The sequence below is a fragment of the Chanodichthys erythropterus genome, chromosome 11 (assembly GCF_024489055.1).
Source record: "Chanodichthys erythropterus isolate Z2021 chromosome 11, ASM2448905v1, whole genome shotgun sequence".
Classification (NCBI taxonomy): domain Eukaryota; kingdom Metazoa; phylum Chordata; class Actinopteri; order Cypriniformes; family Xenocyprididae; genus Chanodichthys; species Chanodichthys erythropterus.
The window spans coordinates 59,303,986-59,329,451 of record NC_090231.1 but is presented as its reverse complement, the minus strand read 5'-3'; the positions used below and the strand labels follow the sequence as shown (position 1 = coordinate 59,329,451).

The window sequence follows — 25,466 nt, the reverse complement described above, 5'->3', positions numbered from 1 at the left end:
GCTGATGGTGTCCCCATAACATCCACTCTATGATGCAGCTTCAAAGTTGAAAAATGTTTGTTTATATCATGTTTTTCCTAATGTATATGCTTTATAATATCTTTCCTTTTCATGTATGAGAGGATGATAAGGATAAGATTATTATTGCTAGATTTGCTCCATTTCAGTCAGTTATGCAGTATCATTAGCACAATGAGAAATGCATCATTATCTGGTTGCATGGTTATAATAAGGTTTCATTTTTATGTTTTACTGCACCTAACTGCAGAAAAGGAAGCTTAACTCTGCAGAAGTTGCGATGGTGAGATGTGCTAGTTACAACAAAACCATTATTCACTTAATTCTCTAGTTACTAGTTTTGTAGTTCTCTTCGGTGTAGTTCAGTGTTTAGATGTAGACTGAAAACCTTTCCAGCTGTATACTTATATAAGCCCATCCTTTGTTTATTTTGTAAAATTGTGTATTTTACTTCAAAATGTTGCAAGTTATAACAGCTCAACCTGAAATGTTATCAACATATTTGTAGTCAACGACACATTACTAGAAGATTGTGGGTTTTGAATGCAACAGTAGTTTTAAGAAAAACACTGTCAATTTACCCTGCTGGGTTTAATATGCTCTTTTGTTTTCTTTAACATTTGGGCTGCTCTACTTGTGTAGAACATCCATGTTTTTAATATCACAAGGACCCAAGGCATAATACCTACGAGATGTATTACGTGTCTGCTTCATATCCTCTCTGGTATTCTGATGTTTTTTGGTTTACATTGATCCCAACAGCAAAATAAGGGCAAGATTAATTGGCTTAAGAAGAATGAAACATGATTATTACTGAAGCTGAAATATTATATTCAGGGTTACCTTCAGTTCAGTTTTCCAGTCTCAGTAGGGAACACTCTATCTATTTAATTTGGTCGTTTGTCTTGAACATTTTGGAATGTTTGGTAGGATCATTTGATGCCAATGAAAAGTCTTTCATGCTGTTTCATGATCTAGTTGTTTCTACATGAACTCATCTATAGGATTATTCTCTTAGGGGTCTTTCTTTTTTCTTTTTGTTCTCAGAGTCACACTTTTATGCCTGTTAAACTTTTGTGGCTTTTAATAAACTTCTCATTTCCACAGCATAATTGTGAAAAATGCCATTTTGCATAAATGACAGATAACATCTGATTATTTGACAGTCCATTTTGCTGTAGTTGAGGAATAGTTAATTGTTGTCAAGGGATATCATTATTATAAAATATGCTAATTAACTATTCCCTCAACATCCAGATAATGCAAGCTGTGTAATTTCAATGATTTCGATGAATGTAATTTGACATTTCCTCTTCCCTTGCTGGTCTAAAGCTTTGCTTGTGTGCCTCTGTCCCTTCCCACCTATAGATCAACAACAAAACCAACGTAATCACCAGCCCTAAAGATCCCGTCCCCTCTCCTGCTCTGGTACTTTGTCTTTATGACTGTTTGTCAGTGGCTTTTTCTTACCATTGGCTTCACACTTTTCATTTTTCAATCTTACTTGTTTTTTCTTTGTTAGAACTCTGTTCAATTCATGTTCACTCATGAAATCCTGCATTAAAATAATGCAGTCAGTCAAATAATTAGCAATGTCTTCGGAAAGTGTGACTTTGTATTGCTCCACAGTTTTTTGGATTTTTTTTTTTTTTTTACAAAGTAAGTATGGACCATTTGATTTCAAATGTGGCCTATTTAATATGTCAAGTTATTGTAACAATTGCCATGATATAAATTAGTGCAGTGGACTAGAGCGCTGAATGAGGTATGATTTTTTACATATTACACATAAATAAGCACATATGTTTATAAATTCTTAAATATATAACTGTTTTTATATATTTACACTATTTAATTATTTTATTAGAAGGTGCTTAAAATGCTTAATCACTGTATGCTTAACTGTACATGATTTTCTCCACCTGTTTGTGAATTTGACATCATAATTTAGTATGGGGTTTCGTAAGGGTTTTAAGCTTGTTTATGATTACCTCACAACAAGAAACATTTTTTTGTTCTTCAAATTTTGGGAGGTTCATTTCATACGTTGCTTAAGGCCTCTCCATGTACTTGTGTGTTTGCTAACTGAGGATTCTTTCCTTGTGCATACATGAACTAACCACGCTTTCACAGCACGCATCACTGAACATGCATGTTAAGAGAGTAAAGACGTGGTTTTCCTCCAGCGGACGTAAAATCCCATAACATTGGACAAAATTTTGTGACATCATATTTCCGCATCAGAATGTCATAGAGACTTGGGGGTGGGCTCATATCGCTCTGCCTAGCAAGTAGCCAATAAATGGTGACATTCCTAACCATGCCATAGCAACCAGTTACAGCACCCTAGAAACCATACCATAAACTTCCAATGAAAACGAATGAGATGGATATATCTGGATCAGAACATTGTAGAGACATGGGGGTTGTCTCTTTTGTCCCAGACTGTCAGTAAGCTTTAGGTATTATCCTGCCAAATGTCTAACCACGTCCTGGCAACCATTCAGTGCACCTTAGCAACCTATTAGTAAATTGAATGAGCCATATCTCAGGATCAGGGCAACATAAAGAAATTAAAGTGTTTTTGTTTTGTTTTTTTGACTCAGACCGAGTCTTTAAATATCACCCTGACCTATCCACACCATAGACACCTTACCACACCATAAAGCAACATAAACAAGCCATATCTCAACACCAGAACATTGCATGGACATTGGCTCTCTAGAAGTCAGGCAGAAGATCTCAGTAACTGCCTAGTGCCGAGTTTTGCCACTGCAAGCACCACACACATTTCCTTCAAAAAATGTACATATGTAGTTGTTATTATTTTTAGTATAGTACCATATTTTAGTATAATCAAGTCATTAAAACTCTGAAATAAAACAAATTAAGGTATTACAATTATGCAATGACCAAAAATATTACATAAATCAAGACTGTCTCACATTCAGCCATTCTTTTAGATTCCAGCTCTTCTTTTCTCAAACTGCTTCACAAGATGATTTTAAACGTCTGTTAGTTGTGTTTCCTTCATGATCCACTTAAACTCATTAATTACAATAATTGTTTTTAAAGGAATTTATATATTGGCACAATTTACATTTGTCTACAAATCCAATGTCAATCAGTAGAAACAAGTTTACAGACATTTTTTTATCACTAACTCCAAAGCCAATACAATGCATAATTCCAAATATGGGTAAAAAACCTGTAAAATATCAATGTAGTCTGAAAGAACATTTTAAAAAATTCTCCAAAACTTCCTTGTTTTACCGCATGCTTCTTCTTTGTTTTGGCTGAGTATCCTGTACTGTTGCTTTAGTGGAAATGTTCTGTAGTAATTACCCATATTCCCATCTCACAATTACATGACCAATTGTCTAAACTACTATGCTCTCCTTCTTTTCTAAAGTTCACCAAGCTTTGTTAGAGAAAGTTACTTGATAATATCCAAAAATTGTAATTCACAGAATGACAAAAATTAATAGAAAATAACGCTGCTCTGTGTTTGACCTCCTGAGCCTTTTCTGAATGTTGAGCACTATTTGTTCAAAATGTTTCAGGACACATTTTGTACCATATTTGTGTAAAAGTGTCAGTCAGCTGAGCACATTCAGTGACTTAACATGTAATGCTTGGTGTCCTTTAACCCTTCAACTCTCTGCTGCTTATTCTGATCTCTTGTTGTTCTGTTTTATCTTCCTTTCTCTCTCTATGCACATCTCTCTATCAGGAGCCTCAAACTACTGTTATCCACAATCCCACTGATGGAAACAAGGTATCAAGTGTTCATGAGGATTGATAAAAGGGCTATAATGGGCTTATTTTGAACTTAATGTCTATGTACTGCATCTGGCTAATGTTGTCTTTTATCGCAGACAATAACTGACAGTAAAAATGATTCAGTTCATACAGTTAATTATATGTATATTTTTGTCCATACAATAAAAGTCAGTGAGGTCCAGTATACTGCCAATGACTCTTAATTTAATCAAAACTCAGGCTTAAGTGTTTTTATGCTCAGGTAATCAACAGTATATTACAAATACTGCTCATACACTGACAGAAAAGTGTAGACATTAATCTGTGCTTGCAACCAGGCTTTATTTCTACATTTGATTGATTCAGTTTAGGATACAGTGACAAGAGCAGGTTTGTGAACCCTTTGAAAATATCTGGATTTCTGCTCTTATCAGATGTGGTCTGATCTTCTTCTAATAGGCCATTTGCACTACACCGTTTTCAACTAAAAACAGAAAACTTTAGTTTGTATGCGTTTTGGCTATTCATTTAAACGACAATGGCGTTTTGGGGGCCTGAAAACGCAAACTTTTGTGCAGGATTTTGAAAACAATACCGTTGTCATCTCTATAGACACGTAGTGTTTCTTTATAAAGTGACGTCGCCATCTACTGGCCTGACATGCCTAATACAGCATTTTTATTTTTTGTGGATCCATGTGAACGGGGATCGTTTCGACAACGGTGTCGTCTGTACGCGAAGAACACAAAGGAAAAACTTTTCAGTTTTAATACATTGTAATGTGTAAACATGCCCTAAGTCAATTATAGACGAACGCTATCTGACTTAACTAATAACATAAACTTTTGTTCTTCTCGACATTGTATTGAAGGCATTGAGTGATCATTGACAGGACAGACTGAAAAAGGAAAGTGTGTTATGTTATGACTTCTCCAATAGCTGAACTTTGAAGAGTCAATTAAGCAGATCAGATTGGAAGTGTACAGGTGCATTTCCTTTTCGTAATAGTCCAAATTAATAAGTAACAAGACCAACAGCCAATGTGAACCCTTATAATCAGCTACGGAAAACGTTTAGTGGAGGTTTTGCTGCTTATGGAGGATTCACTTATTCTCCACCGACTAAAGTTGTTTGTGTTTTATTAGTTTAGTCAGATTGTGCTTGTCTGTAACTGTAAGGCCTTGTTTCCACCTGGTATTAAGATTGCTTTCATAGTGTAGACGCCCATGTGATCGAATACTTTCAAACAGCCACAAAAGGCCGCCTACTAATGCGTAAACATTACAGGAAGCGTCTAGCCAGACGGGATTTAATCTTTGTCGGCTGAAGACCCAAGTTTGGTTTGAAGATGAAAAACGTGCCAAGTTCAATATTCTCTCACCATTCCTGATTTCTAACAAAGAGCAGAAACGATCGAAAGATCTGAAAAACCCATACAATTACCCACCCATAGACCCTCCCCAGGGTCAGAAGTGGTCGAAAGTGGACAAAAGATATGGATTAAAACACCAGGTGTAAACGGCAATTTGTCTCTTGCACTCTAAAAAATGCTGGGTTGTTTCAACCCAAAATTGGGTCAAATATGGACAAACCCAACCGTTGGGTTAAAAAAATGCATTTAAAAATTTAACCCAACGGTTGGGTTTGTCCATATTTGACCCAATTTTGGGTTGAAACAACCCAGCATTTTTTAGAGTGTGTGATCCGATCGAGCAAACCGCATCATAATACCAGGTGTAAACAGAAGTAAATTAAAATCAGACCACATTTAATAAGTAATAAATGCAGAAATGCAGAAATTTTCACACACTTCACTAACTTGTATGATTGACAGGGCATCATACAATACAATCTCCATTAAACTTGTGTTTATCTTTGTGTGTTTCAACTTTAGATGTTCTTCAGAGTGTCTCAGTTCAATTTATACAGTGGATATACATTTTGTTCTTGCTTGGTTAGGAAATGAAACACAACGCCACATGATATCCATTTGTTATAATCTTATACATTTATGGGTCAATCATCACATCAACATGCATGTCCTATTCAGATCAATTTTAATATAACGTGTCAAATCAGAGATACTACAATGTGGAATAAGTTTTGAACCTCTTGAAAGGGCATTACCATTTCTCTGACTGTTTTTACTTATCATTTACATTTATTTGTATTCCTTCCACATTCGTATGTTTGTTCTCTTTCAGGAATCATCAGAGAGTGCCAACACCACCATTGAAGATGAGGACATTAAAGGTACAGTTGAATCTAACAGAGATTTCAGTTGTGCGATGTAAGATCAGCTAGTATTCTGTGGTCCAACCTGTGATTGCTTTACTTTCACATTTATATTCCCCAATTTAGTGAACAGTAGAAGGGTCATTCTCAGACAGGAAACATTGCCATTTGTGCTTCAAAACTTTAGAAATCTGAAGAAATATTTCATTTGAAAAGACTGCTGAACTTTTAAGCCTCGGGCCTAAAGTACCAGAGCTGTAACCACCGTAGACATTTGGGGGACGACCATAGGGAAATACTGTGACATGCTATAACAGTGGAAACATACAGAATGAACATGACTGATCACCTGTTTCCTGCAGTATTAGTTTGGCCCACCCTACTCTATAATTTGTGGTCACGGTTGGTGAATATCTGTGGAGATGAAGCTGTTTATTTTAAGCTTTCTTCTCACACGCCTTCTAACTTTCTGTTCCTCTTTTTTTTGCTATCATGAGCTTTGAAGTTAGTGTCCCTTTAATGCAACTTTTGTAAATATGTGTAGATTAGATTGTGTGACATATGCGGGTGGTCATGTGACTGTGTGTGTGTGCGTTTGTGTCATGATATTTAATGGTATTTTCAGTTATTCATTATGATTCTAAACAGCAAGTCGTATAAGGGTGAATCTCATTACACCTGTCAAGAACTTGTTATATTTCACTGCAAATAAATACATTTTGCTTAAAGAAGATTTTTTGTACATGCAAATCCCCACTCACAGAAGAAAAAAATCTGCCAAACCTCTGGACTGTAAAAGTATGAACTAGGGCAGTGTTTCTCAACCAGGGGTCCATATACCCCTAGTGTTCCTTGATATAATGCCAGGGGGTCCTTATATCACTTATCTGAATATGAATTTTCGTATATTTTGACATTTGACATGTTCCCATAAAAGAAGAAGATAATATATGTGTAATATAACTGATGACATAACTAAATATAGGAAAAGTCAACTAACGTAGTAGTAAATTATACTTTATTGCATTTGGTCATCTCAAAGAAATGAATGATACCAATAAGCCAATTTTATTCTGGGGTCCTTGAGGATGGTTCAGAATATGACGGGGTCCATTACTCAAAAAAAGTTGACTGAACTAGGGGTTACACAGACTAGTTGACTTTAATGCTCTGCCATGATGCTTTAAGCTTGATGTAGACTAGTTGCTGATCATGACCTATAGAGGAAACAACAGGATAATAAATCTTTGAAGTCCACTTTTACTCTCAGTTTCCATCAGTTAAAATAGCAAATAAGTGTATAATCCGAGAGTGCTCCACAAGATATGTTTGATTATACCATCTGGATGCTCAATACCGATCGGCTAAAAGTAAGTCAGACCACATTAGTTTAGCAAATCGAGGGAACGAAATAGTAAATCGTGCGCAAGATTTAGCAAATCGAAGGAACGAAATTGTAAATCGTGTGCAAGATTTAACAAATCGAGCGAACGAAATAGTAAATCATGTTTAAGATTTAACAAATCGAAGGAACGAAGTAGTAAATCGTGTGCAAGATTTAACAAATCGAAGGAACGAAGTAGTAAATCGTGTGCAAGATTTAGCAAATCGAAGGAACGAAATTGTAAATCGTGTGCAAGATTTAACAAATCGAAGGAACGAAGTAGTAAATCGTGTGCAAGATTTAACAAATCGAAGGAACGAAGTAGTAAATCGTGTGCCAGATTTAGCAAATCGAAGGAACGAAATTGTAAATCGTGTGCAAGATTTAACAAATCGAAGGAACGAAGTAGTAAATCGTGTGCAAGATTTAGCAAATCGAAGGAACGAAATTGTAAATCGTGTGCAAGATTTAACAAATCGAGCGAACGAAATAGTGAATCGTGTGCAAGGTTTAGTAAATCGAGGGAACGAAATAGTAAATCGTGTGCAAGATTTAGTAAATCGAAGGAACGAAATAGTAAATCATGTGCAAGATTTAACAAATCGAGGGAACGAAATAGTAAATCGTGTGCAAGATTTAGTAAATCGAAGGAACGAAATAGTAAATCATGTGCAAGATTTAACAAATCGAGGGAACGAAATAGTAAATCGTGTGCAAGATTTAGTAAATCGAAGGAACGAAATAGTAAATCATGTGCAAGATTTAACAAACCGAAGGAACGAAGTAGTAAATCGTGTTCAAGATTTAGCAAATCGAAGGAACGAAATTGTAAATCGTGTGCAAGATTTAACAAATCAAGGGAACGAAATAGTAAATCGTGTGCAAGATTTAGCAAATCGAGCGAACGAAATAGTGAATCGTGTGCAAGGTTTAGTAAATCGAGGGAACGAAATAGTAAATCGTGTGCAAGATTTAGTAAATCGAAGGAACGAAATAGTGAATCGTGTGCAAGATTTAGTAAATCGAAGGAACGAAATAGTAAATCGTGTGCAAGATTTAGTAAATCGAAGGAACGAAATAGTAAATCGTGTGCAAGATTTAGCAAATCGAGCGAACGAAATAGTAAATCGTGTGCAAGATTTAACAAATCGAGCGAACGAAATAGTAAATCGTGTGCAAGATTTAGCAAATCGAGGGAACGAAGTAGTAAATCGTGTGCAAGGTTTAGTAAATCGAGGGAACGAAATAGTAAATCGTGTGCAAGATTTAGTAAATCGAAGGAACGAAATAGTAAATCATGTGCAAGATTTAACAAATTGAAGGAACGAAATAGTAAATTGTGTGCAAGATTTAGTAAATCGAAAGAACGAAATAGTAAATCATGTGCAAGATTTAACAAATCGAGGGAACGAAGTAGTAAATCGTGTGCAAGATTTAGTAAATCGAAGGAACGAAATTGTAAATTGTGTGCAAGGTTTAGCAAATCGAGGGTACGAAATAGTAAATCATGTGCAAGATTTAGCAAATCGCGGGAAGGAAATAGTAAATCGTGTGCAAGATTTAGCAAATTGAGGGAACAAAATAATAAATCATGTGCAAGATTTAGCAAATCGAGGGAACGAAATAGTAAATCATGTGCAAGATTTAGCAAATCGAGGGAACGAAATAGTAAATCATGTGCAAGATTTAGCAAATCGAGGGTACGAAATAGTAAATCATGTGCAAGATTTAGCAAATCGCGGGAAGGAAATAGTAAATCGTGTGCAAGATTTCGTAAATCGAAGGAACGAAATAGTAAATCGTGTGCAAGATTTAGCAAATCGAGGGAACGAAATAGTAAATTGTGTGCAAGATTTAGCAAATCGAGGGAACGAAATAGTAAATTGTGTGCAAGATTTCATAAATCGAAGGAACGAAATAGTAAATCATGTGCAAGATTTAGCAAATTGAGGGAACGAAATAGTAAATCATGTGCAAGATTTAGCAAATCGAGGGTACGAAATAGTAAATCATGTGCAAGATTTAGCAAATCGAGGGTACGAAATAGTAAATCGTGTGCAAGATTTAGCAAATCGAGCGAACGAAATAGTAAATCATGTGCAAGATTTAACAAATCGAGGGAACAAATAGTAAATCATGTGCAAGATTTAGCAAATCGCGGGAAGGAAATAGTAAATCGTGTGCAAGATTTAGCAAATCGAGGGAACAAATAGTAAATTGTGTGCAAGATTTAGCAAATCGAGGGAACAAATAGTAAATCATGTGCAAGATTTAGCAAATCGAGGGAACAAATAGTAAATCATGTGCAAGATTTAGCAAATCGCGGGAAGGAAATAGTAAATCATGTGCAAGATTTAGCAAATCGAGGGAACAAATAGTAAATTGTGTGCAAGATTTAGCAAATCGAGGGAACAAATAGTAAATTGTGTGCAAGATTTAGCAAATCGAGGGAACAAATAGTAAATCATGTGCAAGATTTAGCAAATCGAGGGAACAAATAGTAAATCATGTGCAAGATTTAGCAAATCGAGGGTACGAAATAGTAAATCGTGTGCAAGATTTAGCAAATCGAGGGAACAAATAGTAAATCATGTGCAAGATTTAGCAAATCGCGGGAAGGAAATAGTAAATCGTGTGCAAGATTTAGCAAATCGAGGGAACAAATAGTAAATTGTGTGCAAGATTTAGCAAACCGAATGGAACAAAATAGTAAATTGTGTGCAAGATTTAGTAAATCGAAGGAACGAAATAGTAAATCGTGTGCAAGATTTAGCAAATCGAGGGTACGAAATAGTAAATCATGTGCAAGATTTAGCAAATCGCGGGAAGGAAATAGTAAATCGTGTGCAAGATTTAGCAAATCGAGGGAACAAATAGTAAATCATGTGCAAGATTTAGCAAATCGCGGGAAGGAAATAGTAAATCGTGTGCAAGATTTAGCAAATCGAGGGAACAAATAGTAAATTGTGTGCAAGATTTAGCAAACCGAATGGAACGAAATAGTAAATTGTGTGCAAGATTTAGTAAATCGAAGGAACGAAATAGTAAATCGTGTGCAAGATTTAGTAAATCGAAGGAACGAAATAGTAAATCGTGTGCAAGATTTAGCAAATCGAGGGAACGAAATAGTAAATTGAGTATTATTTAGCAAATCAAGGGAACAAACTAGTAAATCTTGTGCACGATTTAGCAAATCGAGGGTACGAAATAGTAAATCTTGTGCATGATTTAGCAAATTGAGGGAACGAAATAGTAAATCGTTCACATGATTTCGCAAATCGAGGAAACGAAATAGTAAATCGTTCGCATGATTTCGCAAATCGAGGAAAGTAAATAGTAAATCTTGTGCATGATTTAGCAAATTGAGGGAACGAAATAGTAAATCGTTCACATGATTTCGCAAATCGAGGAAACGAAATAGTAAATCGTGTGCATGATTTAGCATGAAATATAACGACCCAAAGACAAAAGAACTGATAAAAATAAGCTGTTATGTAGGACAATAGCCTAGTGGGCAGCGCTGTATCGTATGCCATAGTTGTGCACAAGACGACCCGTGTTCATCTTATTTGTTCATTAATGATGTCATCAGCGAATAGTCGACTTCGACTCAACTTTAAATCATATAAATGTCGACTTTCAAAAAGTTGTTCAACCCCTAATATGAACTACAAAAATTATGCCATTGGTTCTTGCGTGTCTTGTGAACCAAAATTGTTTGAATATATTTGCAAGGGAGATGTTTCTGTGCCATTTGTCATTCCTTTGCTGTTTCATTCATGTCTGTTTTCAGGGGGTGTAAATGTGTTATTCATCTTCCATGACATTTCTACTCATTTTATCCTTTTTCCCCTCTTTTTAACAACCTTACCTCCTTGCTTTTTGCCCTCCCATTGTCAATCCATGTCTAAGTTTATTTGCTTCCCCATCCATCCATTTATCCTTCCCTTGATGTTCTTCCCATATAAATAAATCCTCCACATTTACTCGGAGCAGTGTACCGCCTGCCTGCCGCTCCATCTAGAATGTACAAGCGTGAACAATCTCATTCCCAGCAGTCTAGTTCTTCCTCTTCCTCCTCTGTCTCCTGCTGCTGGTACCTCCCAAACATGTGGCCTGAAGAAGTCTGCTGTTACCGCATTCTCAAAGCCCTCCTGGCTCTCTACCTGCTTGTTTTCCTATTGGCCTTTTTGGCGTTCCTCTACGTCAACTCAACAGCTGATTGTGGCCAGCCCGTTAATCCCAAGGCTGCTCCCAAAAGGTCTCAGCTAATCCAGAGCCACATCACCATTCAGTGTAAGTGCCAGGGGAGGGAGACAGGAAGTCAACGCACACCTTTAAAATAGTGTACACTGATAGCTGAATCTCACAACAGTTCGTAACTGTTTTACGCTTTTGGCGAATTGGTGGCTAATTTGCATGATCTCATTCATCCGTTTACATACGATATGCATCAGGTATGTTTAGTGGTGGTCCTTCATGCTTCCTTTTTTTTTCTAATAATCATGTTTTCGTATGATTCACACCATACAAATTCATACAAAATAACTAAAAATCACTTAAAAGCATATGCTCAGCAGACATTTAAAAAAATATATATATATTATTATTATTATATCTGTGATTTGCAGAGATAAGACCTCAGATGTTGTTAGTTATGTCAAAGCAATATCTTATTTTTAGGTGCTAGATTCAGTTTTCTATGGAAGCTTGTTTCCGCCACAAAATAAAATAAAACATAAAGTAACTGTGATTTTTATTTTTTTATCTCACACCTCTGACTTTTTCTTGCAATTGCAAGTTATAATGTCAGATTTGTGAGATGTAATCTCACAATTCTGTGAAATAGTCACAATTGTGAGGAATCACATTTATATCACATAATTGAGATATAACTTCGCAATTGCGTGTTATAAAGGCCATTTCTGAGTTTATATCTCACAATTCTGACACTTAACAAAATTGCGAATTTATATCTGCAATTCTGAGAAAAAAGTTAGAATTGCAGGTTTATATCAGAATTGTGAGATATAAATTCACATTTGCATGTTATAAAGTCAATTTATGAAAAAAAAGTCAGCTTACAATTCTGACATTTGCTCACAATTGTGAGTCTATATCACAGTTCTGTCTTTATTGCAAGATATTGTGAGATAAATTTGCAATTAAAAGTTTATATCTCACAATTGCGAGTTGAAGTGCTTTTCCGAATATTACCTTTCATGCAGTGTGTAATGCAGCTGTCTGTGAATGTAAACGATACTCCTCTGTGTGTATATTATAAGAAAATAAAAGTGTTTTTTGACCTTTAAAGCATGTAAACCTGTTAAAGGAGACTTAGGAACCTTATATTAGGGGCACTTTTGAGTTTTCTGATCACAGCTGAAAGAAAATGTTGTGACTCAATCAGGAAGATTTTAAGTTGAACTTGTTTAAGTTTTTGGTCAGGGCGTGTATATCCAGAAGAATCTGCTGTAAGAATGACTCTCAGATCAAGGTTTAGCTGTACATGCACTAGTGTGACACGAGTTTCCAGACGGAGATGTTGTTTTATAGCAGTAATGTGAAAACATGTCTAGAACTCCTTAATTTTTGGAAATCCCTGAGGAGAAAATGAGTGAAAAGCGAGTCTGCTGGAATCATGGGAGTCACTCTGTGTTCATGGAGTCAGATGTCATTGTGGGTGTCCAGCATTAAACAACAGATCCAAGCAAACAACAAAATGTCATGTTGCCCGCTGCTGGTTAACTTTTAACTTATCATTAAAGATTACAGATTGAAAACTGCCACTGACCGTCATCTACAGCTGCCCGAAGCGCTCTCCTGTTGGCAGGCGGTCTGTTTTATGGCTTAACTTTATCACTGGGCTGCAGAAACCACTGACCACACAAACAACGTCAGTCTATCAGGATTTTAAATTAGTTAAAGGTGAAAAAATAACTTCCTGGAAAGGAAAGCGTTGTAAATCAAATAGAGCATAATGCGTATATTGTGACTGAACAACAAAAATCTATTTTACCTTATGAGTTATGATTACCTTAATATCTACAGTGTTCATCTGTGGTTGTGTTTCTGTTTCTTCACATTTTGCATCAGTCAAATCACCAACCCTCATGGAAAATGAATGACTTTCAGTTGCTCTGTGTGCACACCTTAACGTGGAAGACATACAGTTTATTATGATTTACAAACCTGGCTGGACACAAGCTTTCCACACTCTAATGCCGTCATATACCGTTCTCTTTCTTGTCTTGTTTAGTGTTTGATAAGACTAGTTTGCTGCTGTCATTTTGTCGCTGTCACCAAAGCACTGAAGTGTCACTGCAAACATCTGGTTTTGTCTCTCATTTTGATTGTAAAGTGTCCCTTGAGGTGCGGGTGTGCAGTAAGATGTTTAAGGAGCATTACTGCCCTCTAGTGGCAACAAAAATAGTCAATTCAATTCTACAGTCTGACTGGAATTTTCCACCTAAGAAGATCTACAATAACTGAAGATGCTATCCTTCAGCATTTCCATTCATTATAATGGCAGCTGGTATATAAACGCACACGCCCAGTTCAACATTAATATTTTATAGTGAGTTTGCTGTGCTTGGTACAGTATTTTCTCTGCTCTCCTCTTTGTGACGGTCTTCAGCGAGTCTCGTCTCTGGCCTGTGTGTGTTAACACCATGTTTAGAGACTTCATAATATTTCCACACAAATGACACATTGGGAAATTATTGCAATGCAGTTTGTGTGGAAGTTTGGAACTGAGATCGACCAAAGTAAAACAAAAAACCATCCGGTTGCCAAATGTGTGTTTGAAGCTTGTAAATGATAGCATATATTCCAGGACTGTTTTCAGCTGACTGTAGGAAAGTATTAAACTTCATCCAGCGCTGAAGTGGAAAACTGTGGTGGGATACTGGAATGTGGTTCTGTTTTACACCAAATGATTTAATGCTGATTGATTCTGTCTGAGTCTCAAACCAATTTTGATCATTTTTCTTACCATTTTAAGCATTCCTTGAGAAGAACCGACTCAAAAGAGTGAGCCTCGTGCAAACTGGGCATCATCAGTTCATATTTTAAACAAGCATAGAAGTGATGTAGTGTTTAGTGTCACTACAGTTCTACTGGGTTGAAGCTGTTTTAAAAGTAGTGTCAGGAGCCGTTCACACAGAACCCGCTTTTCCATTTCAGTGCGCTACTTTTCCATTGTTTTCTATGTAAATACGTGCTAGACGGACGTGAATGACCGTTGCGCTCGCATCTTTTGCAGCGTCTTGCTCATGACACGGCGTTCTAAAATGGCGGCGCTCAAGTTAAAATCAGTTCAACTTTTAAAACGCGTCTCGAGACCTTGCGTTTTTTCCAATTCCACTGCCCTCGTCTCGCGTTTTTCAAAGCAAAAACATGTTCTGTGTGAACGAGCCAAAATAAAAGTTAGCTGCTTTCCAACACCAGTTAAACACAAATGTAATTTTCTCTGAACACTATCAATGATTTGATGATTTTAATGGCTTTACGATGCAAGAATCATAAAAATTAAATAATATTACACAGGCCAGGCTTAAAATGTGAAACTGGATTTTATACAATATGAAGTCTCTGCTCTGTCAGGGTCATAACCACTATAGACATTAATTAGAAATTACCAATTTTTGATGAAATCTGATGGCTCAGTGAGGCCTGCATCGACAGCAGGATAATGAACACTTTCAGATGCTCAGAAAGCTACTAAAAACATATTTTAAAAAGTCATGTGACTACAGTAGTTCAACTTTAATGTTATGAAGAGACGAGAATACTTTTTGTACGGCAAAAAAACTAAATAACGACTTTATTCAACAATATTTAGTGATGGGCGATTTCAAAACACTGTTTCATGAAGTGTTACGAATCTTTTGTTTCAAATCAGTGGTTCGGAGTGCAAAAGTCACGTGACTTAAATAAATGAGGCTTCGTTACGTCAGAAGTGTTTCGAAACGTTTCGAAATTTCAATGGTTCAGGTGACTTTGGCAGTTTGATACTCGATCCGAACCACTGATTCAAAACAAAAGATTCGTAAAGCGTAGCGGTCTAACAGTGCTCATCAATGTCAAAATGATTGAGAGCATCAATCAAATCAAAGTAGGCGGGGTTTACCGTTCACAGAAGCAGAGCGTGAATTCCAGGGCGAAGCGTCAGTTTAACGCTGAAAGAGTGAGGTATGACGTAAAGAGCGAAACATTTCATACGTCAACTGTTTTAGAATAGAAATGTCAAACGACCAACAGTAACATCCAGTGATGCGAACTACTCGACTTTTATCTTGAATACGAACATTTTGAAAGTTTGCGTGATTTATGTAATTCTTAACAGAGTGTGATGAGACCAAAAACGTTTTACATTTTTGACATATTTTAATGCAAATCAATGCTAATATTATTTGCAAATAGTTCAAAATGATTATTTCTCAACTAGAAAAAAATTGCTCACCCCAGTGTTCAAGACATGGTTACGGTTTGAAGCCCCTGAACTAAACAACATACTAAATAATAACCAAAACAATTTACATCTGAGCATTGTTGTGTTTATCTCGTAGTAACTTGTTTACACTAGTAGCTGACCAGTTCATTTCAGACAGATTTGTGAATCCGATTCAATTAAAATAACAGATTCAAAAGAGTATTTTTGTTTAAGATTACTAATATGTTTTACGCTTCTTCTTTTTTTCATTTGTGTGCTTCAGCGCGGAAACAGGAGATAATTAAAGTCACAGAGCTGCTGATTGAAGCCATTAATAACGGAGATTTTGAAGCGTACACGTGAGTGTTTTTATTGCATTGCTTTTTCTTCACTCTGTCACAAATGTCTGGTTTTAATAATATGCTGATAATATTCCACAGGAAGATTTGTGACCCTGGACTGACGTCTTTTGAACCTGAAGCTCTGGGAAACCTGGTGGAGGGGACGGATTTCCACAGGTTCTACTTCGAAAACGGTAAGACGTGATGTTACGTGTTAAAGGAATAATTTAACCAAAATCATCTGTCATCATTTACATGTGTTTCCAAATCCGTGTTTCTTCCATGGAACACACAGACAGAGCTTTTGTTCCTGAGTCTGTCAAGCTCCAGCATGTTTTAATGTCTTTAAGATTTTATTACACTTACTTGTTACAATATGTAAATTTCTGAGAAATACATGAAGTTTGTTTAGCGAGAAAAGGCTGAAAGTGACACTATAGCGTTATTGTCCCTCTCTAGCTCTCTCCAAAGGCCACAAACCCATCCACACCATCCTGCTGAACCCTCACGTACACCTGATCGGAGAGGACGCGGCGTGCGTCGCTTATATAAGGCTCACCCAATACATGGACGTCAACAATATGCCTCGCACCATGCAGTCGGAGGAGACCCGTGTCTGGCACCGCCGTGACGGCAAATGGCAGAACATCCACTTCCACCGGTCCGGCTCGCCAACTGTGCCCACCAAGTGAGGTGTGTGTTTGTGTGCTCCAAAACCATCGACAAAGAGCCTTTATTTTAAGAGTATAGACTGAAAAAATAGTGGAAACCCAACCCTTAAAAATGTCATCAGTAATATTTCTTTACTTTTCCAGTTAATATGGCCTTCCCTGTCAGCTGAGCTCCATCAAGTGTCCGCCCAACTCACCCACGATCTTCACAGTTTGCTCGACTGTCTTGTTTACATCCACAGCTGGACTGATACCCAGGGCTGAAGAGTGCTTCATATCAGGATGTGTGTTTGTATGCGAGTACATGTACATGTATTGAGTATGCTGTTTACACACTATAGACTCGTTTATGTGAAAAGCATGATCTTACTTAGTACTCTAATCTTTTTTAAAGGGTTACATTTTTTGTATAACAAAATATATGGAGCCATTTGTTAGTAATTGTGGTGTTTGGGTGTGGGGGAGTGTATATCAGGAAATAATTATTCAGAGTTTTTTGTTGTTGTTTTAATTAGTGCTGTCAAATCGATTAATTGCGATTAATTGCATATAAACATAAAAGTTTAGATAGACACACACACACACACACACACACATATATATAATATGTATACAGACAAACTTTTATGTTAGATGCAATTAATCACCATTAACCGATTTGAAAGCGCTAGTTTTAATTAAATTTGTCATTAATGACATTCAAAATGGCAGATAATTTACTTATTTCTTAAAATGACAAATATATGAGCTTGCTTATGGTTTTCAGTGATGTACATTTCGTGATGTTATGTGAATTGCTATTTCTGCTTTACACTTTGGAGTATTAATAGTTTATTATTAGTGCAGATAGGAAATCCAAAAATGCAGAAATGTTTAGAGTTATATTTTCATTTCTTTGCTCGTTCATTGTCATGCAGACAACTGGATGTGGAAAACGAATGTAACTCACACTGTACTCTAGTAGACATGCTCATTCTGCAAAAAACACAAAGCCAGAAAAGTTTTTCCTTCTTTTTTAAATGAGTTGTGTGAAATGTAGTTTTGTTGCGGTATTTTAATTGGGTACGTTCTCCATCGTGACTGCTTCTCACGGGAATTTGCGGGACTCCTCAAGGAAAAATCGACAAACAGCTTTTATGAATAGTGCATGATTTTCCACTCTGTCATATACGCATCAGAAACCTTCCCATCCATTTCTTATTCAAGCCTCTGTTTTGACAGAAATAGACAAACTTGGCAATGGTCAAGCAGAATAAATTCATGTTATACACATACTTTGCTTCAAAACACCCTCTGGATTTGCTTTCATTTTCTCATTCAACATTATAACATATTATTACTGGAGAACTGGAGATACTTTAAAATGTCTAATAAAATGTGTGATTTCTGCAAAATGCTTGTACTGACATTATTTTGGTGTTACATCAACAATCAGTTCATTTTACCTGCTATTGTATAGTTTTATGATTGGGATATTACGGTGGCCGAGAGAGCTCAACACAATGCAATTGAAGTAAACACATGCAAATAGAAATTAAAGAAATTAAAGCTGCAAGCAGCGATGAAAGGGCCCAATGTCCAGATCTGAGTTACAACAACTTCCTGTTTTGCGGCGTTAATTGAAAAACATTAGCCAAGTGTTGCATGATTTAACGTGTTTCTAGTATGTTTGGTATGGCATATTTAAATGTGTTTCAGGATGTGAATTACAGTGTAAAGCATGCCATTTCCTGTTGCCAACAGGTGGCGCTATGACTAACTGAATATTGTCATGTAGATGTCTTCAGGCCAGTACTTATCACACATGTGAAGTTTGGGGGTTTTGTGGCAAAACTTTGTCAGGCCACCACGGACACGCCCTTCAGTGAAAATTCTAGATCTTCGTAATTCAATGTCGCAAAGGCCTTTAGATTAGACTGACCAAATATGATGTTGATCTGATTAAAGCTCTAGGAAGAGTTCGTTAAAGTAGAACATGTGGAAATGGCAAAAACTGCCAAAATTTTGCAGTCAAAATAACTTACTTCCTGTTGGTTTCAGATTTTGCACCCAATGACTTTTTTGTAGGTATTGGGCTGTTACATCTGTCTACCGAATTTCATAACTGTACGTGAAATTTTGTAGGTTGCGCTATTGAGCCATTTTGCCACACCTAATTCTGAAACCCATATCGGAGGTAAATTTTCACCACTTCTGACGCGTGTGCAAAGTTTCATGAGTTTTCGAGCACGTTTAGGCCCTCAAAAATGTGATTTATTTCAAAGAAGAAGAATTGACTGAGCGATAACAGTATAGGTCCTCACACCATCGGTGCTGCTCGGGCCATCAGTTGGACGACACGTGCTACGAAGGTTCACAATGCACCCAAATACAGAAACACACATAAAACTCACCTTTCAGTTAATCGGTTATGCCTCGGACAGGTTCGTCATTTGTTTGGGTCCCCTTGAACGTTCCCATTGTCGTCTGTGCTTGCAGCGTGTTTCTGTATTTGGTTTTCATTAATTTGCTGGTGTTTTCTTCAGTTGCAGCACGTTGGGCTCTCTTGGCCACCGTAGGATATACTGTAGATGCAACTGTAAACTGTAAACCAATCAGAAGTCTGGACATACTGCTCATACTTTATGAATATTGAAATTTTTTACTTTCTTATGATCATAACTTGGTTTTGATCAATAAGCATGATGCTTTTAAACAGTATTTTCCTTTGGGATTTTCTCTAATTAATATGTAAAAGAATGTTTGATATATTATTATCAGCATGTCATATGCGGGGCTCCGTAATTGTAAGTAGTATAGTTTTTAATTAATTTTAACATAATGTCTTTAATTTAAGTCAGTCATGCATTTTCAAACCTTTAAATAATACTGTGTGTTCTCAAAACATTAACTCTTTCCCTGCCATTTGATGGAATGTTATGTTTTTAATGTTATACGGTAGGGGGCGCTGTTAAGCATCTTCTAAAAGAGTACAGAATCAGGATCAAAACAGGTGAAAAAGAAGCAGAAACAAGTGATAGAAGCAATGCTTTTGCACATAGTCTGACAAAAGTGCAATTTACTCAGCTTTTTGCTCAAAATGTTGCTTTTTTTTTAATGAAACACACATGCAAGTGTTGATAAAAGAAGAATGCATGTTTGTTTGTTTAAAAGCAGAGGCTTTGTTCTTTCTTTTAATATGTATTGTATGTTCAGATATTCATACAACAAAATATTCTTGGGGCCGTGAAAGTTTTGTAAAAAATGATAAAAAATGCTGACACCAGCTGGCAACTTTTTAAAAAACACTGGCGGGGAAAGAGTTAAAAAAAATGCTGATGTAAGTTAGATTGTTAAAAGTAACTTCAATGTCTAATTTCATCCCAATTTATATAACACAAAATCCATTTTGATTCTCAAATTATGCATATTTCCCTTAATACAAAATAAGGTAATGGTGAGATTAACATGTCATTTTTTATTTTACATCGTTGCAACAGCAGAGGGAAAAAATGAACAAAACCGCCAAATGTCGAATCACTCGTTCTCCACGTTCTGCTGTAGAGATACAAGTCGAGCAGATTCAGATCATACATTCAGCCATACTTTAAAACATGGGTCAAGACAGAAAATGGGACTGAATTAAAAATTCAATCATTCATTCATTCATTATAGTGAGTTTCCAGTAAACACAGACATTGCTGTATTGTCACAGGAGATCTGAGAACACACACACACACAGAGGCAGATAATGTTAGGGCTCGTACACCAAAACAAATAACTGGATGTGTTTAATGACAGCATTCTTGATGAAAAAACAAGCAATTTCATCCACCGAAACTGATCAATTCTAAATAAAAACCATTCAGAAGCATTCTGGGATTAAGAAAGACTACAGCATGATATTTATTCTTTGTTTTTAAATCTCAGTATAAATACATAGCCAGTTATTTCAGATATCTGATTGCTTGCACTTGATTAACTGTGGTTACAAACTCACATGCCCAGAGATATTCAGATGATATTTGATCAGGTCTGCAGTGAGATTTTAAGCGAGTCATCTGAGATGTTTGTAATTATACAGCAGTCCATCGATGCAGTTGTACAGCAGATACAGGAGACAAAAGAGTATAAGACAGTTTCTGTCGAAGTCCAGTATTTACAAATGTCTGTTGAGCTCAGCGTCCAAACCGACTTCTTTTTCGTTACGTTTAGTTCTGCTTCTACATTAACACCGCAACCAAAATGACACACACTCACACACACAAAACATCTACGTTTTCATACAGTTCACTCCGCAATTCAGAAGGAAACACTATCTTTGGTCACAAAATGAGAAAATAAATTCAGTCAGGAAAATAAGAAAGACATTCAGCCATGAAGCAGTTAAAATGTTTACATTATTTGCCATGAATGAGAAGATCGAGCATTAATAAATAATAAAGGATAAAATGGGATCTGGTGTAGAATTAGTCTGCGTGTAGAAAGGCCTACAAAAGTCTGTGTCAAAGCCCGCTGTGGTTTATTGTTTGTCCTGCGCCGGCGCGTCCGTGTCTTCGGGGGGTTCGGGCGTACAGTAGCGCTGAAGCAGCTGGTGCAGGTGTTGCTGCAGGTCGTCGGGTCGCAGGCTGTCTGGGGCGTCTTCCAGCTGTTCCAGGTGTGTCTGTTTTGTTTGGCCGTCCTTCACTACCGTTCGTTTCAGGGTGCGCGTCTTATGCATGCGGGTCCTGCGAATCAACATATCAGAGTCACGACACCATCGCTGAAATGGAACGATTAATCAATTGTTAATCATTCCTTTAGTTACTCTCCAGATATTAAACATGCCAGATTATGCCCAAAGTCTTGATGTTCCCTGACACAAACATAGTGTCGGCCCAGATCCGGCCCACATCTGGTCCGCGTGTAATCCACAAGTACCAGATGTGGGCCGGATCTGGGCCGACACTATGTTGCTGTCTGGGTTGTTTTTGGATTAAGTTTCCATGCTTGAATGTCCATTGTTACTGCTCTTTTAGTTCCTGTCTCTACGTTCTAAAAAATGCTGGGTTAAAAACAACCCAAGTTGGGTTGAAAATGGACAAACCCAGCGGTTGGGTTAAATGTTTGCACAACCTGCTAGGTAGTTTTATTTAACCTACCACTTGGTTAGTCCATTTTCAACCCAACTTGGGTTGTTTTTAATCCAGCATTTTTTAGTGTATAAAGCCCCTCCTTCTGAAAAGCAAAATGTGCTCTGATTGGTCGGCTGGAGCGGTGTGTCATGATTGGTGTTTGGGAAATGTCCCGCCCCTTACCATAACCACCAGTTTCAACACACTACTAACTAACTCAACCAGGCCCCGCCCCTTTATTCTGCGCATTAATTATTTAAATGAGGAATATTGTGAAGAAAACTCAAGACTACAATGGAGGCGTTTCAGAAACACTGACACTGATATAGAGAAGAAACATTTTTCATGCTCAAACAGCAACATTACACAATAAAGAAAGATGTATAAAAGAAAAAGCATAATAGGGTTTTTTTGAAAGTACTGATTTGCAAATGACACATCGCTAAGAAATACCACACCGACTGCATTCTTGAAATGAAATTGCATTCATGGCTTGTCAGGTGAAGCTCGAGTGAGAACTGAATCATGTTAGTAAAATAACACACTGTAGTTTAGAAGGACACAAGGCAGGTTGGTTTTTAACACAAACATTCCTCTACAAATGTCTCTTTTCTGGTTTAGCATCAACTATCAGAAAACGATGAAAACACAAGCAGCAGATAAAGTCCAGTCTGTCGTCTTAAGAAATGCATTATGTTGCAGTTTGTGGATTAGGTATTATTATCTGCTCTTTTATTATCATCACACCATTCTCCTAGTCAACTACATGTTAAATGGACATGCCAACGTCCAGACCTTCTGACCACTGATCCATCCTCTTTCAGCGTCTCTCTCTCAACTAAATGAGGCAGGTGCACTTTCCCAAAGCTTCCTACATAGCTCAAAGCCTGGACATACGAGAGAGACATTACTGAGCTCAGGAGAGAATGCAAATATGACATTTAATACCACTTACAGTTCAGAGGTCAACACTAGTGATGGCGCTTTCCAAACACGCTTCGTGAAGCATTGAAACCTTTGTGAGTCATTGGCTCCGAATCACTGATTCCAAACCAAAGTCGTGATTTCAGTAAATGAGGCTTCGTTACGTCATAACTGTTTCATAATATTATAAAAGTCAATATTTTACCAGTGAGGTCCAATGATCTCTGTGAACACATGAACCAGTGTCTATATATGATTTTTACCTGATCTCTGATCAGTTTTATACATTTGTAGACATTTAATGACACATTTGTATAATTGAAAGGGAGAATTGTAGTTAAAAAACTCTTACTGGTCTGATTAACCAAACCCTTTATATTATAGAGACACTTCATATTTAATGGTATTAAATGATTTGTTAATTGCATTTAATAGATGATCTTCAATGAAAAATTGCAGTTGGTTTGTAAAAGGTGTTTTTATGCATGTTTTTCACTGCATTTACACTGTTCTGACCAGCAGAGGTCAGCAGCGTGTGGCGTTTCAGGCACTTCAAAAACAGTGAATCATTTTGTGAATCGGTTCAATTGATTCAAAGTTTCAAAATGCTTCATTCCTCCCATCACTAGTGAACACTCTGAACCTGAGCTAGTGGTAAAAAATACATACATAATATTTACTATACTATTAACTCTGACCACAAACGTATTTGGATACCACCCATAAAATGTCAGAATGTCTCTGAGATAACAACCAAATATCTAGACCTTTTCAAAGTCGTCCTTGGCTGACGGAAGATCCGATGAGAGTGAAGGGTCTCCGATTAGTTTTTCCATCCGTTCACCTTGCACTACCATGGTTTTGACGACCTTGCTGACCTTCCGACCTTGGACGGGCTCTTCCTCGAACTCAGAAGCTGTCGCCCCGATGTAAGAAGAAGGTTCAGAGAAGGTCACCTGAAAGGTACAGACATGAGAAGTCAAACAATTAGCTTTACCTTCTCAGAGGAGGCTTATACCTCTGTGAAGGTAACAAGGTAGGACATACAGAAACAAGTACATATGAACAGGCATAATTAAGCATGAAAAAGACTAAAGGCCCGTTCCCACCAAGAACAATAACTATATTATGTACAGAGTATAGGTTTCCCACCTCGGTCTGATCTCCTCCGCTCTTCACCACTGTCCTCTTCACAACTTTAGAGAAACCGTCAGCCTCGTCCACAGCGACAGCTTCCTGCTGCGGTCCCTCCAGCATCACTTCCTCTCGCTCTACTCCGTCTGCGGACACATACTTACGGATGATTTTCCTCGTTATCTGTGTGGAGAAAATGATTGAAAATGATCACGGTTATCAAGTAAACTCTAAACATGAGAAGATTCCATAAACCTCACAACCTTTAAAATAATAAAACTCATTCTTTAAAAAAATACTAAAATTGCTAAAATTATTTGGTAGTTCATATTTCTTTCAAATAATGTGAATTATTCTAAAGAGATCTTACAATTAAAAGGTTTCTGCTGCAGCATTTTTTAGATTATTTTACCAAATATAGGGCAAATACGGACGTAAGAGCATGGACTGAATCTGCGTAAAGACTCAGAAAAGCTGAAAGTTAAAGCATTTACCTTTTTGACCACCATGTTTCCAAACTCGTCAGTGTATTGCTCTTCTGTCACTGTCTGAGGAGGGATTTCGGGCATCTCGTCACCCTAAAAAAATAAAAATAATAACATCATACATGAAACACAAGCTAAATTTACATTGTTTGTAAAACATGTTCTAAATGAACAAATTATTTGCAAAGAAATGTGTTCCGTTTTAATGACATCATGAAGTGTTGCTGTAAGAATATAATTTAAATTGACTCCACCTACATTCACTGAAACTGATTTATACAAACAAATGGAAAAAGTTAACTTCAGTCCTGAGAGACAAATACGTTTATGGGAAATTAAATATAGTTTATGTTTTCTTTCATTATACCAGCAAATGTAAATACTCCCATTGTTCAATATCCCACCAAAAACATGTAAATGGAGGTCCATCGACACAAACGCACACATCCAGAACAGGTACCTGAATTATAACTCGGCGGCGCACCACCCTGGTGGTCAAAACCTCCTCCTCTGAACTATCAGACAGCGAACCTAGTTCCTCAGCTATTTCCTAAGAGTAGCAGAGATGCATTGTGGTCGCATGTCTCAAGTTCTACTGTATATCTCATATACTTGCATGTCACAAGCCATGCAAAACCAATGTACTCTGAAAGTTCCTTTTAGTACAAACAGTTATTTTCCGCAGTGTTATTATTGCTACATTTGTCTTCTTGGCAATTTAACAGCTTTTGATGCAAACCAGATATTAGTATAATTAAATGATGCCAATAAAAAGACTGCACTGCTGGGAATGGAAATCAACCAAAATCATGCAGTCAAGTAAAATAGGTTAGTTTTCCCATGAAATCAGATTGTGTACACCCATATAAACTTATTTTCATTTGAAACACCAAACATTAGCTTGCTGACATTGAACTATTTTGAAAAGCGCCATTAGGGCTTGAGTCAGTTTGTTAGCACAGGCCACGGAGTTACAGATCTCTGC

At 36.9% G+C, this 25,466-nt stretch overlaps 2 protein-coding genes across 19 annotated transcripts in view; one reads left to right on the top strand and one right to left on the bottom strand.

Annotated features, from left to right (window-relative positions):
* camk2d1 (calcium/calmodulin-dependent protein kinase (CaM kinase) II delta 1) overlaps positions 1-18,256 on the top strand; it is a 76,976-nt gene extending 58,720 nt beyond the window's left edge. For 3 of the 8 annotated variants that reach the window (XM_067400294.1, XM_067400293.1, XM_067400300.1), the window contains 7 exons: positions 1,387-1,446; positions 3,752-3,796; positions 5,985-6,033; positions 16,117-16,192; positions 16,274-16,368; positions 16,634-16,867; positions 16,990-18,256. In XM_067400294.1, coding sequence (XP_067256395.1) covers positions 1,387-1,446; positions 3,752-3,796; positions 5,985-6,033; positions 16,117-16,192; positions 16,274-16,368; positions 16,634-16,866 — 558 coding nt within the window. In that variant the 3' untranslated portion in view covers position 16,867; positions 16,990-18,256. Of the gene's footprint in view, positions 1-1,386; positions 1,447-3,751; positions 3,797-5,984; positions 6,034-11,395; positions 11,696-16,116; positions 16,193-16,273; positions 16,369-16,633; positions 16,868-16,989 lie in introns of all 8 variants that reach the window. The other 5 variants (XM_067400299.1, XM_067400298.1, XM_067400301.1 and 2 more) reach the window with 4 other exon arrangements.
* Positions 18,257-20,142: 1,886 nt separating this feature from the next.
* Positions 20,143-25,466, bottom strand: part of ank2b (ankyrin 2b, neuronal) — an 80,663-nt gene continuing 75,339 nt past the window's right edge. For 9 of the 11 annotated variants that reach the window (XM_067400281.1, XM_067400282.1, XM_067400283.1 and 6 more), the window contains 6 exons: positions 24,942-25,031; positions 24,491-24,574; positions 24,015-24,179; positions 23,630-23,818; positions 22,734-22,825; positions 20,143-21,551 (listed from right to left, as the gene is read on the bottom strand). In XM_067400281.1, coding sequence (XP_067256382.1) covers positions 21,347-21,551; positions 22,734-22,825; positions 23,630-23,818; positions 24,015-24,179; positions 24,491-24,574; positions 24,942-25,031 — 825 coding nt within the window. In that variant the 3' untranslated portion in view covers positions 20,143-21,346. The remainder of the gene's footprint in view (positions 21,552-22,733; positions 22,826-23,629; positions 23,819-24,014; positions 24,180-24,490; positions 24,575-24,941; positions 25,032-25,466) is intronic. The other 2 variants (XM_067400291.1, XM_067400290.1) reach the window with 1 other exon arrangement.